General features: G+C 35.8%; 1 protein-coding gene across 1 annotated transcript; it reads right to left on the bottom strand.

Annotated features, from left to right (window-relative positions):
* Nucleotides 1–1,532: 1,532 nt before the first annotated feature.
* On the bottom strand, nt 1,533–18,586 carry pde6a (phosphodiesterase 6A, cGMP-specific, rod, alpha). Its single transcript, XM_083560720.1, has 22 exons — nt 17,876–18,586; nt 16,206–16,358; nt 15,854–15,943; nt 15,630–15,770; nt 13,769–13,843; nt 13,590–13,654; nt 12,544–12,610; nt 12,334–12,381; nt 12,083–12,232; nt 11,756–11,899; nt 11,465–11,530; nt 11,223–11,369; nt 10,618–10,725; nt 9,475–9,584; nt 9,232–9,319; nt 8,980–9,080; nt 8,733–8,840; nt 8,508–8,571; nt 6,822–6,896; nt 6,364–6,447; nt 5,022–5,190; nt 1,533–3,628 (listed from the first exon to the last, which is right to left on the bottom strand). Exons 1-22 carry the CDS (start codon nt 18,350–18,352, stop codon nt 3,582–3,584), a joined length of 2,577 nt encoding a protein of 858 aa, XP_083416846.1. The 5' UTR covers nt 18,353–18,586; the 3' UTR covers nt 1,533–3,581.
* Between the last annotated feature and the right edge of the window lie 784 nt (nt 18,587–19,370).

The raw sequence follows: 19,370 nt of genomic DNA, 5'->3' as shown, positions 1-19,370 counted from the left end.
CATCCCTTTAGAAGACAATAATGAGCAATTTTTGGGGGGTTTAATTTGTTTCTTTTTCAATTATTGTAATATATTTTTTAAAACAGATTTGAGATGCAATACATGATATTGGAGATAGTCACTCTCCTTAATGAAAAGGATTTATTCCAGAAATGTTTTGGAGATCGTCGAAATGTGATCCTGTCCTGTATGTCGCAATGAAATACTCAAAAAATCCACAAGATGTAGTTCCATTACCTTCAGGCATTTATAATTTCGCCACCAAATCTTTCTGACGCAGTTATGAACGTGTACAACTTGTATGGATTTTTGGATCTGTGTGTATGTGAATGTGCAAGTGTATGTAATACGACTGCTGGATTAGGGGATTGTTGGTCAGTACTCGGACACTCTAACGGGTCAAATGAAGGTCTTGCAGACAGTCCCATCAGGAGAGCCTTAAACCAACAGGGGAGAAAAGAACTATTCAGCTTTTATTAATAACCTCTGCTGTCCTTTAAAAGTCTAATCTGTTTTCTTAAGTGAACTTTTTCGATGCAGCCATACAAAAAAAGATATATAGAGTACATATATATGAATCTATGTATTTGTGTTGGTGTAGATAAATATAAATATATATATATAAATATAGAAGATATAATTTCGTATAGAATTTTGACCATTTATTCAGCGTTTGAAAGCACTTCAATACATTTCAACGTATGGTTTCAACCTCGAATGTACAGACTGAGATAATCCAAATGAAAGGAAAGTAAAAACCCACCTCCCAAAGGGAACCCTCTTTAAATGCAATACATCTCCATGTTAGCAATCACTGTTTGACCAAAAAGTATACTTAATTATTTATATATATATATATATATATATATATATATATATATATATATATATATATATATATATATATATATATATATATATATATATATATATATATATATATATATATATATATATATATATAGGAAAAGTGCAGTACCACATAAAATCTGTTCCATGAGTGAATGTTAGTGGCTTTTGGCTTGCTTTGGGCCTTCGTGTTAATAAGAGCAAGTGTGCGAGTGCATCTGTGTTTTTATTGCTACAATAAGTAAGGAAAGAGACAAATCTTTTGTTGAACATTTCACATATTCAGTCAGAAAATATAATGAATGACAATTTGAAAAAAAATTTACTGATTGGTTTCTAAAAAATAAAGATATATTTTACATGATCATAATTAGCAAAACTCAATTCCGTTTGGTGTTTGTTAGGCGCCAAAAAGCGTCTTTGTGAATCTATGAAACCAGTGATGGTTGTAGTTTTGCTGCTTCAGTATCGTGTGATTAATGGAAACCGAAATCAGCATCAAAGGGCATACATTGATTTCTTCTTTGTTTCATTTCTATAGATTTATTTTTTATTTTTTTGTCTTTACATCTAATGACTATCAAACTCACCTTGATTTTCCTTTTTTAATGTAGTTTTTTGGAATATCGTAAATACTTCTAGTAAGATTTTATATTTTTGCATATATTGGTTTTATTTTGAGGTTTTATTTTATTATTATTATTTTTTTTTATTTATATGCCACTTAGCTTGAATGTCTTTTAATGGTGTTTTTATTTTCTCTCTTTGTATTGTGTGATTTCATATGTCTTGAGAATGGAGACAAATGCATTTCAGTATTTTTGAATTGTTGAAATCTAGTTTCACAGATTATCTATACGGTGGAAATTATCTGATGTTATAAATTATATTTTAATTCATGTAAATAGTTGGAGAAAACAAAAAAAACGTTGATGGCTTCCTTTTAAACTGAGTACATTTCTCTTCTGAGATTGTTTACATTATTAAACTGTAGAAACTGATCCTCATATACTGTAAAAAAAAAACAAAAAAAAAAACAAAAAAAAACAGAAAAGTAAAAAACAAAAAAAACTAAACATATATTCATTGATTGGCTCCAGACATTAAAAAAGTCCTAATGAACACTGACAATGTGTGCTGTCTGTTAATGAATGTGGTACTGGGTTTCATATTTTATATTTGTGTTATGCTTTATTTTTTGCAAGATAATAAGCTTGACAATGATTAATGGTTTCTAGGCTGGTTTACCCTCTACATAAAGCACTGTTTGCCCTGTGAATTTATTCCAGGAATGAGCATGGACTGGAGTTCAAGAGAGGATGAATGATGAATTCATCAGCATCTGTTCTCGAATGCTATGCGATTCTGTAACCCAACAAACCTTCAGATGGGATGAAAGAAGATACATCAGTGCAGTATCCTGATGATGCTGATGGTGGCAGTTTATCACTTCATTACCCTGTGTGTTTCTTTCTGCCTTTTGCATAAGCACTGTGTGTGAGTAAGTGTGCGAATGCACATAAACCTCATGCGAGCACATGGTGTAGATATCCTCTCCTACAGCTCTCTTACCGAAGGACGGTACACCATTACGTCACACGACACTGACGTACCCGAACTGTGCGTCTTGGATGACGTCAACACTCAAGCTCAAGCCATTTTCATTCGCCAGCTCCTAATCTGCCAAACAGCTCACTTGCCTCCCTGCTCAATTACGCCATCCCCTGCGGGCATTATCCTGCCGTGTGTTAGATCATTATGCATGCTCCCTGTGGGATGCTTAGCACACACAAGTGCTCAACCATGTGTGCAGCATCCTCTAGGCGGGGAGAGAAGCGTGGCTCAGTCGCAATATATAAAGTCATTATTACCTTTACTATGTTTATTTTTAGCACTGTCAGTTTTTTTCCCTGACTGGACATAATTCAGTTGAGCACAAGAATAGTACAAACGTCTAACGTTTTGCAACAACAACAAATTCCAACCACACTCTAAATAATCCTCACTCTTTTTCACCTTACTTGAACTTAGAGACCCAAACCTGTTCCAGCATGATGCTGCTTCTGTGTACAATACAAGCTTTATGAACATAAGGTCTACATGGGTTAGAGTGGAAGATCATGAGTGGCCTGTTATAGAGCTCTGATCTCAACTTTACTATCACCATTGGGATGAAATATAATACTGACTGCACCCCAGGACTCTTCACCCATAATCGAGTGGAACATCTTCCTAGAAGGGTGAAGGATATAACAGCAAATAGGCAGTTAACATGGACTTGGATGTTTAAAAATCACATACGTATTTTGATCAGTTTTTCACAAACTTTTGTACAAAATCAAATGGACACCATCATAATAATTCCTTCACATTTACCCACCCGGACATCAAATGAACTCATCCCTTAATTCATATAATCCAATGAATTCATATTTTGTGGAAAACCATGTGCTACAATTAGAAACAGAATACAAATAACAATTTGTACAGATTACTTAGTAGGTTTATTTAGTATATTTACTCACCCCAGTCTACCTAAATTACATAAAGCAGTTGTTTTGATTCATAATTAAAAGAAATGATAGATAGATAGATAGATAGATAGATAGATAGATAGATAGATAGATAGATAGATAGATAGATAGATAGATAGATAGATAGATAGATAGATAGATAGATAGATAGATAGATAGATAGATAGATAAGATTTCCTTTAATGAACACTTGAAGACTCAGCTAAGGACACAGGTCTTGGACTGGGAGGCCTGGGCTGTGCTTGCTGGAACAGAAAAAAAAAAGTCATAGTTAAGGTCACTATTTGTCAGTGGTGGACAAAGTACACAACCTATAAGATAACCATAAGATATTACTCTAGTAACAGTAAAACTGCTCCCTCTAAACTTTTACTTAAGTTAAAGTACAAACGTATTTGCCTTTAAATGTACTTAAGTATCCAAAGTACTAAGCATTATTATGGCTATAATGTCACATGACTCTTGCATAATCTACTCAGATTCTGTGAAAAGACTTTAATGTTACTCTTAGCACAATGATCTATTAATAGTATGATATTAATTAGTCAAACACTGATTAATATCTATTAAAATGATCATGAGCCCAAAACCTTCTTTTGACCTACTTAAAAATAATAATAAAAAAAGCACGCTAATAAGGCCAAAGGGTGTTGTTGTAAGTTAGAGTCAGGAGATTCTTTCATTATTTATTACTCTCAAATTTAAAACTAGTTCAAACAGAGTGCACGCTTCACCCTGATTGGTTGCTTGCTGCGTTCTTGACCAGCTAAGTTTTTATCTATATAATATGTGTCCATATATCCGTATATCCACTCATAAATTTAAAAAAAGGAACGACTGATTTTTGATTAGTTCAGTAAAAAGTAAGATATTTGACTTTAATATGTAGTAAAGTTAAAGTAAAAGTCTCCCTAAATACAAATACCTCAGTAAATTACAGATATGCAAAAAATACTTTTTTACCGTTACTGTCCACCACTGCTATTTCTAAGTCCATTCTTAGTGTCAAATCGGCCTTTAAACTTTTCTGTCTGTTTGTTAGAATAAACATTGGTAATGAAACAAGCTCATAAACCTGCAGTAGCAGCAGCTCCAGAGAGTGCAGTGCAATGCTGGATTATAGCTACAGAGGCAAAAAAAACTGAGCTTGGATCAGTTTCCTTTCTGTAATTCTATCATTCTGGAATCAGGCCTCATTACAGTATTGAAACAATCCTGGTTAAAGTAGTAAATGACCTACTACTAGCCCCCAATAAGGTTTTTAAAACATGGTACTCTTTTAATGTACAGTATAAAGTTGTAATAAGTAATGGTTTATAATTCCGGTATCTGGGTTCAAGACATTGGTTCTGCTCAAGTTTTTTTTGCTAATTTAGGAAGTTTTTCTTCATTGTCATTCTTAAACTGAAATCTAAACTGGAGTTCGAAGTTTAAAAAAATTGAGAATTGTGCCATAGAAAAAGCTATCATTCCTTTCAGGTTGTATTCCTGCCACACGATCAGTGTTCCTGGGATAATCGTGAATTACTATGCAATTACTATTAATGAATGAATAATATTGGGTGAAAATGATTTCCTTGGCACAACATTTGCTTTTAAAATTGAACTTACATTCTAGCCAGTTTAAAAGTTCCTCACCCTGTTTGGCAGCTGCTGCTGCAGCTGTGGCCTCTTCCTTAGCCTTCTTTTCTTCCTCAATCTTCGCCAGCTTGGCCTCATGTATTTCTTTAAGAGCGTTCCACTCCTTCCTGTTGTTTAGTAGCCTGTCCAACATGGGCGTGATCTGTACATGGAAGCGAGAGAACTCCTGCAGGGAAATATGGAAGTGTGTGTAATATTACCACATTTAACCAGATTACTTTCTAACAGACATATTTGTGACGTGTAATTAGCACAGACTGCAATACTGGAGCTTTTTCCGTGCTCAAAAAAGCACAGAAAACCTGTCTACTATCAAGATATGAGACTAAGGGCGGTTATTGGAGCAGTCAATGAAGAGTCAAACTCTAAACAATCTACTATTTTAGAGAGAATACAATATATATATATATATATATATATATATATATATATATATATATATATATATATATATATATATATATATATATATATATATATGTATATATATAAAACCTGAATTGCTCCATTGCACCCGTCCATCACAGTGTGTCAAAATCATCAAGCAACAGAAAACCTACTTTGCACATGCAATCAGACATATAAATGGCTGATTGCTTCAGAAATAACTTGGTGGTTTGTGTTGAAGATGCAATCACTTTTCTAAAAACTATTTATATTCAATATATTCAATTTTGATTGTGATTCTGATTTCAAAACCGGACAAAATATATAAAGACAGACGCGAGAAGACATTATCTCATTGTTAGAGGTTGTCTGTTGTCATTTAATACAGACACATAATCATAACATGCTGAAATGATTATCATTAATTCCACATGTTCTACAGATGCAGGAGTTGAAGTAAACGTTTTACTTTAACGGCATAAAACAGCCACGTATTCAAAGTGGTAATGCAGAATTCTGCAAGGACTTGATTTTTAAATCTATCATTTACATTAAAGGTATTCATTAATAACGAAAAAACACGATCAAGGAATAATGTTTGTGAAAAGCTGAGTTACATTTTAGCACATTTAAACTTGGATGTGATGAGGCAAACTGAACTGTGTTTGTCATCAGCTAAATCGGCTGACACTTTTGTTCATTTATTTTCATCTCAGAAGTGAAACTTAATAAATAATGCATTTCACATTGTCCCATTGCCTTTTTTACACTCTACTTTCTATAATTGTTAGAACCGTTTAACTACATTACCATTCAATAAAATGTAACCATCTTGTCACTTGTGGTATTTTCTATACAGGTGCAAATTTAGCTGTGTCTAGAACACCTGACAGAGTTATGTTTTTTATTTTGTTTTACAGTATAAGTGGAATATTAGAATGGAAGTCCTCACCTTATAGACAAAGGAACATACGAAATCTATGAAACCGCACTGCAGTTTGGGTAAGTCATCTGCTTTGTTTCTGTCCATCATGGGCTAGAGTGCAGTAAACAGAATTAGCATTGACATATAGTGAGACATAAATATTTGTATTTTTTATGAACTTGCTTTAAATATGGATGCATTTAAAGCAAGTTAGTAGCCAATTGAAAGAACAGGATGTAAAATGCTCTGAGAGGCAGTGTGGGGTAAAATAGACAGGTTTGGGAATAGTGCAGCTGAATGGGCCACCATGACCGCTCTTTATGACTCACTGCACCACATAATAGGCAGTACATCACGATGTGTCCTATGGGCAATCTCTCTTTTTCCTTTTCTACTCTCTGTCTTTGCCACCATGGCCTCCTTCTCCTCCTCCTCCTCCTCCTCCTCCTCATCTCTGTGTCTCAACATTCTGGTGAATGTCTCACAATAGGTTGTTGCTCGAGCACAGTCCTCTCCAGGTCACCCTGCTCCCAGAACTCCGCAGCCACAGACAGTGCCACCTGCAGGATCACACATGTACAAGCCACATGAGTCAATAAAAATGGGACACATAATATTTAATATTATGTAATGTAATATACATATACCAGGATTCAGTCTTTAAATAGCATTAATATAAGCATAACTGTTACAAATTGTGTTATAGACCTTTGTATCTGTAAGAGCTATGCTGCATTAGGCATAATGTTGATTGACACATAGTTGAGGTTAATGCTAAGTAAAGTGATTACTAAGCACTATAAGTTTTCTTTGTGTGTTTCATTCATTAATATGTTATGCATTATGGAAACAAATGTACATATATCACAGTTGGAATACCAGCCCTAGAAAAGGAATGGAGATAACATTTTCTGATTTATTACTGTAGTAGCAATGCATTAGCAGTCATCTGTAATTATTTAAGATGGGATATCAGTTCTGATTAGGCAGCGAGCAATTAGTTCTGTTTGGGTAACGGTTGGCTCGGTGGTTAAAATGTTGGCCTTCTGATCAGAAGGCTGTGAGTTCAAATACCACCAAGCTGCTATTGCTGGGCCCTTGAGCAAGGACCATAACCCTCAAATGTTTAGATGAATGAATAAGATAATTATAAGTCACTCTGGATGAGGGTGTCTACAATGCTGTGAATGATGAGGTTCAAGCTTCTGAAGAATCCTTTTAAATGTCTAACAGCAAAAAAAAAGCATTGTATTCATCTAAGACTTATTATACATTACTTTTAGCTTTTTGTTGTTTTTTTTTGTTTAGTTTTTCTTTTTAGAAGGATTCTGACCAATCATTCCAACTTCCATACAAAACTGTGTGCTCCAGTGGGAATTCTGACCAATCCAACCATCACTTCTAAGAATTTTCTTAAATCCTCTTCTCTTGGACAATTTAGTAAAATGCTACAGTCTCTCAGAGACAGTGAATAAATCCTGCTTGCTGACGAGTACATTCTGACCAAATCTGCTGGCTCTTTTGGTAGATCCTGCCAGCTCCCAGAGGAATTCTGTCCAATCTGGCCTGATAATAAACATACTCTGACTAATCCACCTTCCAATCATGTCCACTACAGCGTACAATTTTGATCATTGGTTTGTACCTCTTAGTTTTAAAAACGATTAAGTAAAGTGGATTTAAAGTCATTTAATCTGCTGACACACTACCCAGGATAATTAATGTCTTTTTTGCCTCACAAACACACCCACTCCTATGTCTAAATCCAAAGAGATCTCAGTTCCAATAAGCAACTCTAACTGGATGCATTTAATCAACTTAACAGGACAGAAGTAACTTGATCATAAGCGCCGCTACTCTGCTACCCATCACGCGAATGAAAAGGACCAAAACGTTTTGCTCGGTCATTATTTATTTCCGCATTTGTTTTTTTCCCCGATTAGTTACATACTTTAGCCTGTCGCACATAATCATCAGGAAGGCTCCGGAATCCTAAATGCATATCATAACTTTATATAAACAACTTATCACATTACCATATGAAAAGCACCCGGAATCTCATTACAGAATATTGCCTGACAGCACAGATATATTTGTGCAGCCTTTTCATGCAGGAGCTGTTGAATCTGGCCTGCTGAGTGAAACTGCATTATGCCAAAGTAATTCCATACCTTGCTCTGGATCTCCCAGGGCTTGGCAATAGCAGACAAATCACAGGCAGTCATCATCATGGCCCTGCCATAGAAACATAATCAACATCACACTGTGACTCTGTGAATGAACTCACACGGCTCCATATCGCAGTCAAAAATGGAGAAAGCAATGATGTATTTTTTTTTTTCCATTACTGCTGCAGGGTTCTATTGGAACAACGCTGCTGGAGATTTGTAACTTACATCACAATTTCTTTCCTGGTCGTCTCCAGCATCATGTACTTTGTCCAGTCGTTCCAGTTCTCATAAGTTTTGGATTGGTCCACAATTTTTTGAAACATGGCCCTTTTCCTGCAAGCAATATAACAATTAACTGCACGTCATTCACAGGGACACTCAGGAATGTTCAAACACTTTCTACAGTGATACACACATCTGCGTGCCAGCGTTCACAAAACCGTATTCAACGCATAATATTTAATATCCTTACTTGAAATACAAAGCCAAGTCTGTGGCAATAATTGCTACATCCATCAAATGGATGACAGTGTCATGCTGCCGTCGATTAAGATTCTGGTAGATATTCAAATCCTGAAAAAAATAGCCATTGAGATCAGTCAGTCAGATCCTCAAGGTCAGGCTCCTTTACAATTTGCTTTTGTATGCACAAACAAGTAATTTCGTTTAAAATATTATGAGAAGGTTTGATCAATTTGGGAAGCACATCGAGTCTTTGGCTCACTTCATCTCTCAGCAGGGTTTTACCAAACTCCAGATGGTGCCTCTCAAGAATGGAAGAACCGTGCAGCTTTGCCAGTGGGTTCGCAGATCTGTAGAAAATAATCCCAGAAAGGAGATAAATTAACGTCACACAAATAAGAAGGAAAAGCTAATAGAGATTTTATAACGAATCAGAAGTAACTTTACCTCTCTGCAGTTTTAAGGAAGTAATTACGGTTATGAATTATGGTATAAGTATGCATACTTCATTTGGTAGAGGTTGTTTGTCCCACGGTGATCGATATCGTGGCATAAGCCAGCAGTGACCATGGCCATGGCTTCTAAATCTGTGTAGTAGCGCTTCAGGTCACCTGTCTGAGAGAAATATTAGAGCATTAGAGAATCATGTTTTGTTCTTTTTTTCAGTTCATGTATAGTTGCTTAATTTGATTTTAAGCAAAAGCAATAGTACAAGAGAAAAAGCAAAGGAAGAATAATAGAAAAATGGATGAGAGTAGAAAAAAGGCATGTTGCATGCTTCGCAGCCTCCGTTTGGTTTCATACTTTTATTTATGTATTTAAAAAAATTACAAATATAAATGTACAATTATAACTAAAAGTAAAAATGTTTGTACATTTATGCCATTTTGCAGACACCCTTATCTAAAAAGGACTTACAGGTACCTCAGCAGTACAGCTGAGCAGTTGTGGCCTTGCTCAAGGGCTCTGCTTGAGGGCTCAGCAGTGGCAGCTTGGTGGTGCTGGGATATGAACCCATGTCCTTCGAGTCAGAAGTCCAACATCTTATTCACTGAGCTATTACATCCCACACTATATTCCTACATACTTTGTTACTCCCTGGTCAAATATGTCCAACTATAAATGTTCTTTCATGTTTCATTAATGAGAAAAGTAAAAATTCTTACTGAAAATAATCCTTCTGATTAAAATTTGCTTTTGTAATGAAAATGTAAAATGTGCCGGTCCTATATTAAAGGGTTAAAAGACCTCTCTGCTGAGCTGCTTGAGGAGACTCGTTGTCTATCCTGGACTCCAGAGAGCCCATTAAATTCACTGACACCTGGGAGTGGTGCTCATTAAGGGCTGGACTCACACCAAAACCAAAATTCCATCCTGCCTGTCATATGACTCAATGTTTTTGTTTACTGATGATACAGCAAGTAGTATTTTCATGTGTGGATGACTCTTTATCTTGTTCCTAGATCTCCTTTTTTAAGGAATACCTAATAGACGAGGGCCCTATACCCATATGTCAAATGCACAAGCGGGTAATTTGTTTGTTTTTTAGAAAGATATGAAAGATATAAAGATATGAAGTCTATTCAATCGTTTGGCTGTTATTTTTTTAATGCATCTAGTGCTCGTTTAAAATACAGCTGCATTTTACCATGAGAAGTGTGAACATCGTCTGGCCCACATTAAATCCATGTCTCCAGTTGTGGTAGGTGATCTTTCTATAGCCTTTACTGACTGAGTACACAAATCTCACCAGCACCTGTAAAATATCCATACATTACTAATTATACTAATTACAAATATAAACATTTGATAGCACAGAAGTAGTACAAGGGTTCCAATTAGTGTACCAGATAAGTGTTTAAAGATGAGTTTGAAAGCCAATGATGCTACAACCTTATTTCCAAAATGATCAAATTTGGGAATGTGACATACGGAGGAATTGTGTTGCCTTGGCCTTGTCAATCAACACAAAACTAGGCAGTTGTGGGCATCTTTGGAGACCAAATGGGTAGAAAATATGGGGGGAAAAAACGTCTAAATTATCTGTATTTGTTTTTTCACTTGATATTTTCTACCCACTAGCTATAGCTTCTCTAACACATGACAGCTACCAGTCTGGATGTGCCAATATATGCTTCCTTGTCTATGAAAGAAACAAAGCCAATCTTTAGCACCCAGAGAGCACAGCCATTTATGATGTTATAAACCATCAAACTGCGATAATTTGAGATCATATTGTTAGCTCTAACTCACCTCACGAGGTATATGAAACTTGTCGACTACTCCAAGCTCATAGTACATTGAAATACCACACTTAACCAGGTCCAGCTCAGAATGCTCAAAGTCACAGAAATGAAACTCATAGATCTCTGTTTCCTTTGAGTTTAGTAGAGTTTTAGCCTACAAAACAGATATCATGAAACTTAAACATACAGCTAGAGAATCATACTTAAATATTTTCTTTCATTTGTGCCACTTTTCTTTTTTTTGTTTACCAGAATATCTTCCAGTTCATCTTCGTCACATTCATTTGGTTCTTTCCCATACAACTCACGTGTATTCTAACAAATAAGATGATAAAATAATTATTAATATAATAATGTAAATAATATAATAATAAATAATAAAATAAATATAATACTTATAATAATATAAATAATATAATTATTAACCAAAATTCCACATTATGCTATTTTTACTGTACAACAATTCAGTTAACAGTGTCTGGCTAATGTATCAAGTCTATCAAAACACACTGCTGACAATGTTATGGTGAAGAAACTCACCAAGATGTTCTGGATCTCATCCTTTCTGCACTTGATGTGGTAAAGCACCATGTCCTGAAAAATGTCCTTGCGATTCTCTAGCTTGTTCATCTTATCATAAGTGTCTGTGTTGAGCACTGACCAACCCAGGAACTGAGTCAGGGACTGACATAAAACAGAAGAAAAGCTGGAATTAAAATGTATGATCCCTGGACTTTAACTAGATTATATTAACTGTAAGAAAGATTAATTAGTGAAAAAAAAATTATGTTTCTGGGTTAAGCGTTTATTAATCAGTAATACAGTGTTTAAATATACAAAAGTGACTCATTCTGAATCCGCAAATACCTCCATTAGAGTTTCATCCATTTCATCGAATGGCTTTCCATCTTTCCTGTTATAGAATGTTGCCACGCCAACTATTTCCTCTTTCTTGTTCACGATGGGTAGAGACAGGACATTCTTTACAGTCCAGCCTGATTCATCCAAAGGCTCTTTCTTAAAATAAGAACAGCACAGGTTTAAAACACATTTTCATCACTGCAGTTCCCTTTTTATCAATTGAAACCCAGTGGAAATAACGCATTCACTGAATTTACTTGAAAGTTAAAGAAGTCATCCTGGGCAGCATTCATGATGTTACAGATCTGGAGGAAAGATAGAAATCATCAACATCATGAGATTCAGTCGTACTAAAAAAAAGATTCAATCAATTAATTGCTGTGTCAATAGTGTTGCATCATTGCATTCAGATAAACACTTTCTGCTTGTGACAGATGTGATTGTTTTGGTTGACAGAGGACTCTTACCAGGCCATTTTCAGCCACATAGGTAGGCAGTCCACTAACCAGGGCCCAGTGATCAGCAGGAGGGTTTCTAAATATTGAAGCAAATTCAGCTGCACAAATATGACACTATACACTACGTAAAAACCCATACGTTTGTTTTACTTGTTTATACTGTAGCTACAGTATGGAGTTACAAAGCCTAAATATTTCTCATGAAAGAATTGTAATAATATAAATGTCTAGGAAACTCCATCAATCTGCACTGCTTTATAATCAGGGGGTAATATTCTGAGTTACGTGTTGGAGAGCCATATTTATTTTTTCATGTGCATCAACAACAGCTCCATTGAATTTATGTAACAACAGTTTAGTATCTCTGTTTCCATCCCAAGGGCTTAATTTCCCTTCAAATCTTACACTTTCAGTGTGCCTTATTTCTTTATTGTTCATTGCCATAAAATACTTTCTGATATCTGTTGTCTTTCTACAAAGACAGCATTTCCCAACACAGTGTAAAACCCAATTATATATAATGATCATATCTAGCACTATTTATTTACATAAAATGATGGTGTCAAAGCTCAGCTATTGTTTATCAAAGAAAGAAAAATGTGGAGAAGGCCTTCATTTTGAATGCAGACTGTGCCTTTAACTCATGGCAGAGCAATTTGTAGTTTTTTGTGATAGATGGGTCTGTTTTTTGTTAGAAGAAAGATAAAGTTGTATGGGAGGAGATGGGGAGGTGGTATATGTCGAATATTGTCACTTGAAGTGCAATTAGTAGACTGGAAGTAAAAGTGAGTTAACAAAAAGGAAGGGGGAAGTTTCATATATGATATGATAATCTCCCACATGTCAGTTATTCCATGGATCCATTTGAAATGAACACTTGGTCATTCCTGAGCTTCTTTTGAAAAATTGGTTCTGCTGTTAAGGTATTCATTTATCTAGATTTTAATAAAAGCAGCCTCTTTGTGATGGTCATAAAAGGCTTCGGTCTCAGGTTATAAATAAATCGGAGTAATTACATTTCTGAGATCAGAAATGATAAGAGTAGACTGACTTACGGTATTACTTTAATGTCCTCCTTTCCATGTAATATATAATCAATCACTTTGTAGAAGATGATTTCCTGAGAGAAAGTAATATCATGAGTTTCTCCTGAACACATACAGGCTTGCATGTGAAATAGAATATAAGATTTAGGAACTGAAGCCTGTTTAATTTCATGCATTTTGGTACTCACTCTGCCATCAGGAGTCTTTGGTCCTGTATATGGAGGCACCTCACCCATCAGAACAGGCCAAAGGTCAAAGAATTCCTACAAGCAAGCATAATAAGAGCATAGAGAGATGCTTACAGGCATCACCATTCACAGATCTACAGTTTGGGTCAGTTCGTTATCAGTTTGTTAAAGTTCATAAAGTCCAAAAATAATACTTAAGTATTGTCAAAATGTATTAATACATGCACTAATTCTTGCACATTAAGTAATAAAGTGTACACATTAGCAGCTAACTGAGTTATATATGAATATACATTACTAATGGTAAGAGTTTTGTCTATTCTATTCGTATTAGTATTATTAGTATAGTATGGTATTAGCATTAATACACTATTAAAAAAATTAATTTATATTATCAGTTGGCTTTTGTTACGCAATGCATTATAGGTTAATCTAAACTTGAAAAAAATCGACATTACCAAATTCAAAACCCAGCATGACCAATAAGTTTCTTTCAGACAACACAATCAAACCTCTTTCTCAGTTTGATGATATTAAAAAATGTATTATTTAAGCCTGTAGTAAATAATGTGACATATGGTAATAAAAAAGAGAGGAAGAGTTTTAAAGAGTTGTTAAGACCCTTGAAGCTTGGACTTCGTAGTTTCATTATTATTGGCTATATACAGTATGACTCAAAATACTTTAAATTATTTACTCATTATCCTAAGGGCATCATGATAAGATTAATTGTTAAATGATAGGTAAATGATAGATGTTAGGTTAATTATCAATAAATTATCTTATATTGCTCTTATAGTTAATTGATACAAAGAATTGTACATGTATATGCCATTTTTGTAGTAATATAGTAGACATATAATAGATGGTTTGGCTCCCATGTATCTATCCAGTCTTTTAACACGCTACAATCCGTCACGCTCCCTGAGATCTCAAAACTCTGGGCTTCTAGTAGTTCCTAGAATAGCAAAGTCCACTAAAGGCGGTAGAGCATTTTCACATTTAGCTCCTAAACTCTGGAATAGTCTTCCTGACAGTGTTCGGGGTTCAGATACACTCTCCCAGTTTAAGTGTAGATTAAAAACATATCTTTTTAGCAAAGCCTACACATAACACACATCACACACATCACATCACAACCTTGTGCTCCAGAATATATGATTACATGCACATTATCAACTTGTGCTGTTAATATCATGAACAGCAGCTACGCTAATTCCTCTCCACTGCTTCTCTTTCTCTCCCCATCCCGAGGCATCCTGAGGTTTGGCCAGCTCCAGTCACGTCCCACCTCGTGAAGATTATGGACCTATGGATGATCATGGAGAAGTAGATGCCGAGTGTTTAAAGGCCCTGGCATGGAGAAGCTGATGCTGGATCTATGATGATCACAAATTGTTCTGTATTGTTGAAAGACTTATGACCAAACTCTTGATGTCACCCATATGAGGATGGGTTCCCCTTTGAGTCTGGTTCCTCTCAAGGTTTCTTCCTCATATCATCTAAGGGAGTTTTTCCTTGCCACTGTCCCCACGGCTTGCTCATCAGGGACAAACGCACACCATTCACCTTCACTGTTGTTTTCTGTAAAGCTGCTTTGAGACAATGTCTGTTGTGAAAAGCGCTATACAAATAAACTTGACTTGACTTGACTTGACTAGATGTGTACCTGTTTATATGTAGACATGTATATACATATTTACATACTGCTGTAATATGTGGTGATGCTGCTGTAAAACATGAATTACCCTCTGACAAGTGAACTATTTCTGTATTTTTATAAAGGCACACAATTATCATTGAATCCACTTACGACAATCCTCTAAACAGTTCTAATTCATAACGTTATTAGTTCAATCACTTTTGTTTTGGTCATGTCCAACAGGCCCACAGAGTAGCGGTCACAGTTGAGGAAGGCTCGCACTGTGTACAGGGCTTTGTGGAACTGCCTTTCGATATCCGTCAGCTCCTCAAACACTTTGCTGGCAGACCAGAGCAAAACCTGTGAAGTAGTCGTAAATGGAAACCAGTAATTAGGCCACTGTGTTGTAGAATGAATGAATGAGATCTCACTAATCATCTCACCTGCCCTCTTCTGGTTTCACAGTTGTGCAAATAGCTCAGGTGAAAAACTCGAAGGACAAGGTTGGCAAAGTTCAAATATTTGTTCAGAGCCTGAAACAAAACAAAACAAGCAAGCAAACAAACAAAAAACGGTATGTTTCAGGCAGGAGTTACTTCAACAAGTTTAGAATGAGAATTAAATAATGAGTGGAGAAATAAAGTGTAAGCTTCTCTGAAAATGTGTACACCCCAAGGTGTTGTGCCAAAAGGGAATAAGAGCAAATAATATGATGTACAGCATCTGAGAGAGAGAGAGAGAGAGAGAGAGAGAGAGAGAGAGAGAGAGAGAGCGAGAAATGGGAAAGACAGACACCTCTTCATCCTGTGTGGTAAAACAGGAGCCACCAATCTTGTTAACCGCCATTATGACTGCAACCATGTCCTTCCCGTTCATGATGGGAGTCGCCAGAATGTTCTTCGTCTCATACTCTGTCAGTGTGTCCACAAAGTCACTAAAGTGCGGGCACTGAACAAAGAACCACATACAGTAAGAAGAATCTTTCCCAGCCTACAAAGACTACAATGACCGTTCAGGTATGATATTAAAATGTTACACAATTATATCTCTGACAGAGCATCAGTTTAATTCTGTTCACATGTTCAGTATGCATTTAAGTCTAAAAATTTTATACAAATACTTTTAGGCTGCATTTATATCATTAATTTGACAATAAAGCAACTACCAAATGTCTGTAGTAACATGTGGATCAAATCATGAAAAACAAAATAAATGTGGAATCGAGTATTCAGTCAGCTGTCATTCTTCACCCACAGCTCATGTGGCCATTTAGCATCGATTCCTGTCTTTCTTCCTACATAGTTTAGAGTTTATTTCAGATTTAGCTAAAAAATAAAATGTGCAGGTAAGCTGCTGCTGTTCCGCTGACTTAGAGAACACGGCTTTATGCGCTGACCTTTAAATCTAATCCAGGGTCGCTCTAATTTAAGCAAGATTAAAGAGCTTTATTCCCCTTTGGCCCATCATAGCCAGTGGAAAGAAACAGACCTAATGCACTAATTCCACTCTGCACTTATGTCGTTTGGGGAGGAAATAATTTACCCAAAGAGCAATTCGAAGCAATCAGATCTTTTTAGAATAATATTAAACACACCAAGCTGTTGTACATATAGTAATATTTTTTTATGATCAGTTCAACAGAAGATGGGCGTAAGCATGGAGGGAGTGTCTCTGCTGCATTTTATAGACTTTGTATTTCAGTCACATTTTCATTGACGAAGATAGGGGCAGTCAATTTATTACTAATGATTATGTGCTCCGGATAGGTCATGTACAGAGAAGGGCATTTTCCAGGATGACTAGCAGGTTTTCATGCTAAGGGAGAGGGACAGTCTGTTCCTTTTCTAAACTGATTTAAATGAGAATGATTTCGGTAACCAGTGTCAAGCACATTTGATAAGCTTTTCTTTGCATATGTATGATTCAGGATGAAATAAATGTATTGGGTCTTTTGAGTGTTGCAAAGTAAAAAGTGCTCTTATATAAAATGCAAGAAAGCTAAATTATGTTGAGCTACTAGCACAAAATGATTATTAAATGTGTTACGATGGATTTCAATTTCGTACATAAAGTGCAATTGACCATATTCTTTTTTTAGTCAGGAAAAATATGATGAGTCATTGCACTAGGGAGTAGTTTGATGACAACTATATATGCAGCTTAATGTTTTTAGACTGTTGGTAAGTTCTTAAAAGCGTGTCATGGCACAGAAATTTAAACTTACACTGCTCTCTACTGGTCAAATATCTTGGTTTTTTTTTGAAGCAAGTGAGTCACGTTTTTGATGCATTATGAAATACCTACAATCGATTACATTAATTCAGATCTCACACAGAAAATCTTTAACATTCTATATGCCTATAAAGCTTTCAGTCATCCAGATCGCAGTAAATGTCTCATGGCGGTACATTATGGTGGCTAGATGTTCAACCATCTTCAAACATCAGCTGAAGACGTTCACCTACCTGTGTCACATCAGGTACATTAACTGTCTTCTTGACGGTGGCAACATGCCCCACAATACCCATGTCTAGTGGATACACAATCTCACTGTCTGGAGGAACCAGGCACTCCTCCATTGTGGAATTTCTGTGGACATTGAAGAGGCGAGTAGCCAGCTCGGCCGTGCCATTCCTCTGCCGGTACATGAACAGGCTCATACGGTCAGCGTGCATGATGAAGCTCAGATGGCGCATGAGGTTGAACAGAGCCTTCTCCATCTGGAGGTGGTCCTGCAGATCCCGCACCATGTCAAACACAAACTCGCTCTCCTCCACCGAGCTCAGGTCATGGTACTGGCTGATGTCCACTTCTGTCTTCTTGGATGTGGAAAGCAGTTTCGACACAACCTGGGCCCTAAAGTGGGAATCGTAGTATTGCTTGGCAAAGGCAGGATTACTGTCCAGAAACTTTTCAGCAACATCTTGGTCTACTAAAGCCATATAGCTGACTTAGCTTAGGAAAAAAAAAACCTGTGTATGTCTTTTAAGAAGTTCCAATAGGACTCACACACTGCACACACTGTATGTAGTTTTCTACACTTACATGTGGGCAGATCTAATTGGGATTATATGGATTGCTTTAAAGAGGCGTACATGCTCCTAATCTTGTATCCAATCATAATTTGGATTATTTACATGGTCAGAGTTTACACTATATAGCCTAAAGTTTGTGGTCATCTGGCCATCAATAAATGTATTGTATTAAATGTATGTATAAAAAATCTTATCCTTGATTGAGCTTTCTGCTTTCTGTTATAATAATCTCCACTCTTCTGGGGATACTTTTCAATAGATTTCGGACTGTAGCTGTCAGGATTTGCTCATTCAGCCACAAAAGTATTAGCGAGATCAGGTATTGATGTCAGCCAAAGTGGTCTGTGTGCACTGGGCATTCTAATTCATTCCAAAGAGTGTTCAGTGTATTCATGAACCTCTAATGCTTAGGCCTCCTAGTTCCAGTCAAAAAATAATAATGCTATGGCTTACGAAGATGTCCTATACAATTGTGTGCTTTCAAACAGGAAATTAAATCGATCCACTTATGCAGATGTACTTGAAAGTGTCCTAATCTTTTTTAAAACCCTGCACTTACTTCAGCATTTTGTATAGTGGAGTTTGTGTGAGACCTTCCAACCCTTTCATTAATTCATAAGACCACATACCACATACCTTCTATTGAGACATCAGAATACCTAGAAACTCGCTGCCTTACTGTCTGTCATATAGGGCTAGTACTACTATTAATACTACTAATATTACTCGACTACTACTACTTATAATATATTACTAATATTATCAGTTGTAATATTAGTACTATTAACATTATTATTAGTAGAGAAAGTAGTAATAGTTGCAGTCTCCATCTTATTATTATTATTATTATTATTATTATTATTATTAATTATTATTATTAATAATGTTGCTGTTATTATTGTTGCTATTATTATTATTATTATTA

Source organism: Silurus aristotelis (genome assembly GCF_946808225.1).
Source record: "Silurus aristotelis genome assembly, chromosome: 14".
NCBI classification, from domain to species: Eukaryota; Metazoa; Chordata; class Actinopteri; order Siluriformes; family Siluridae; genus Silurus; species Silurus aristotelis.
The sequence above is the reverse complement of the archived record's forward strand: the minus strand, read 5'-3'. Positions and strand labels throughout refer to the sequence as shown.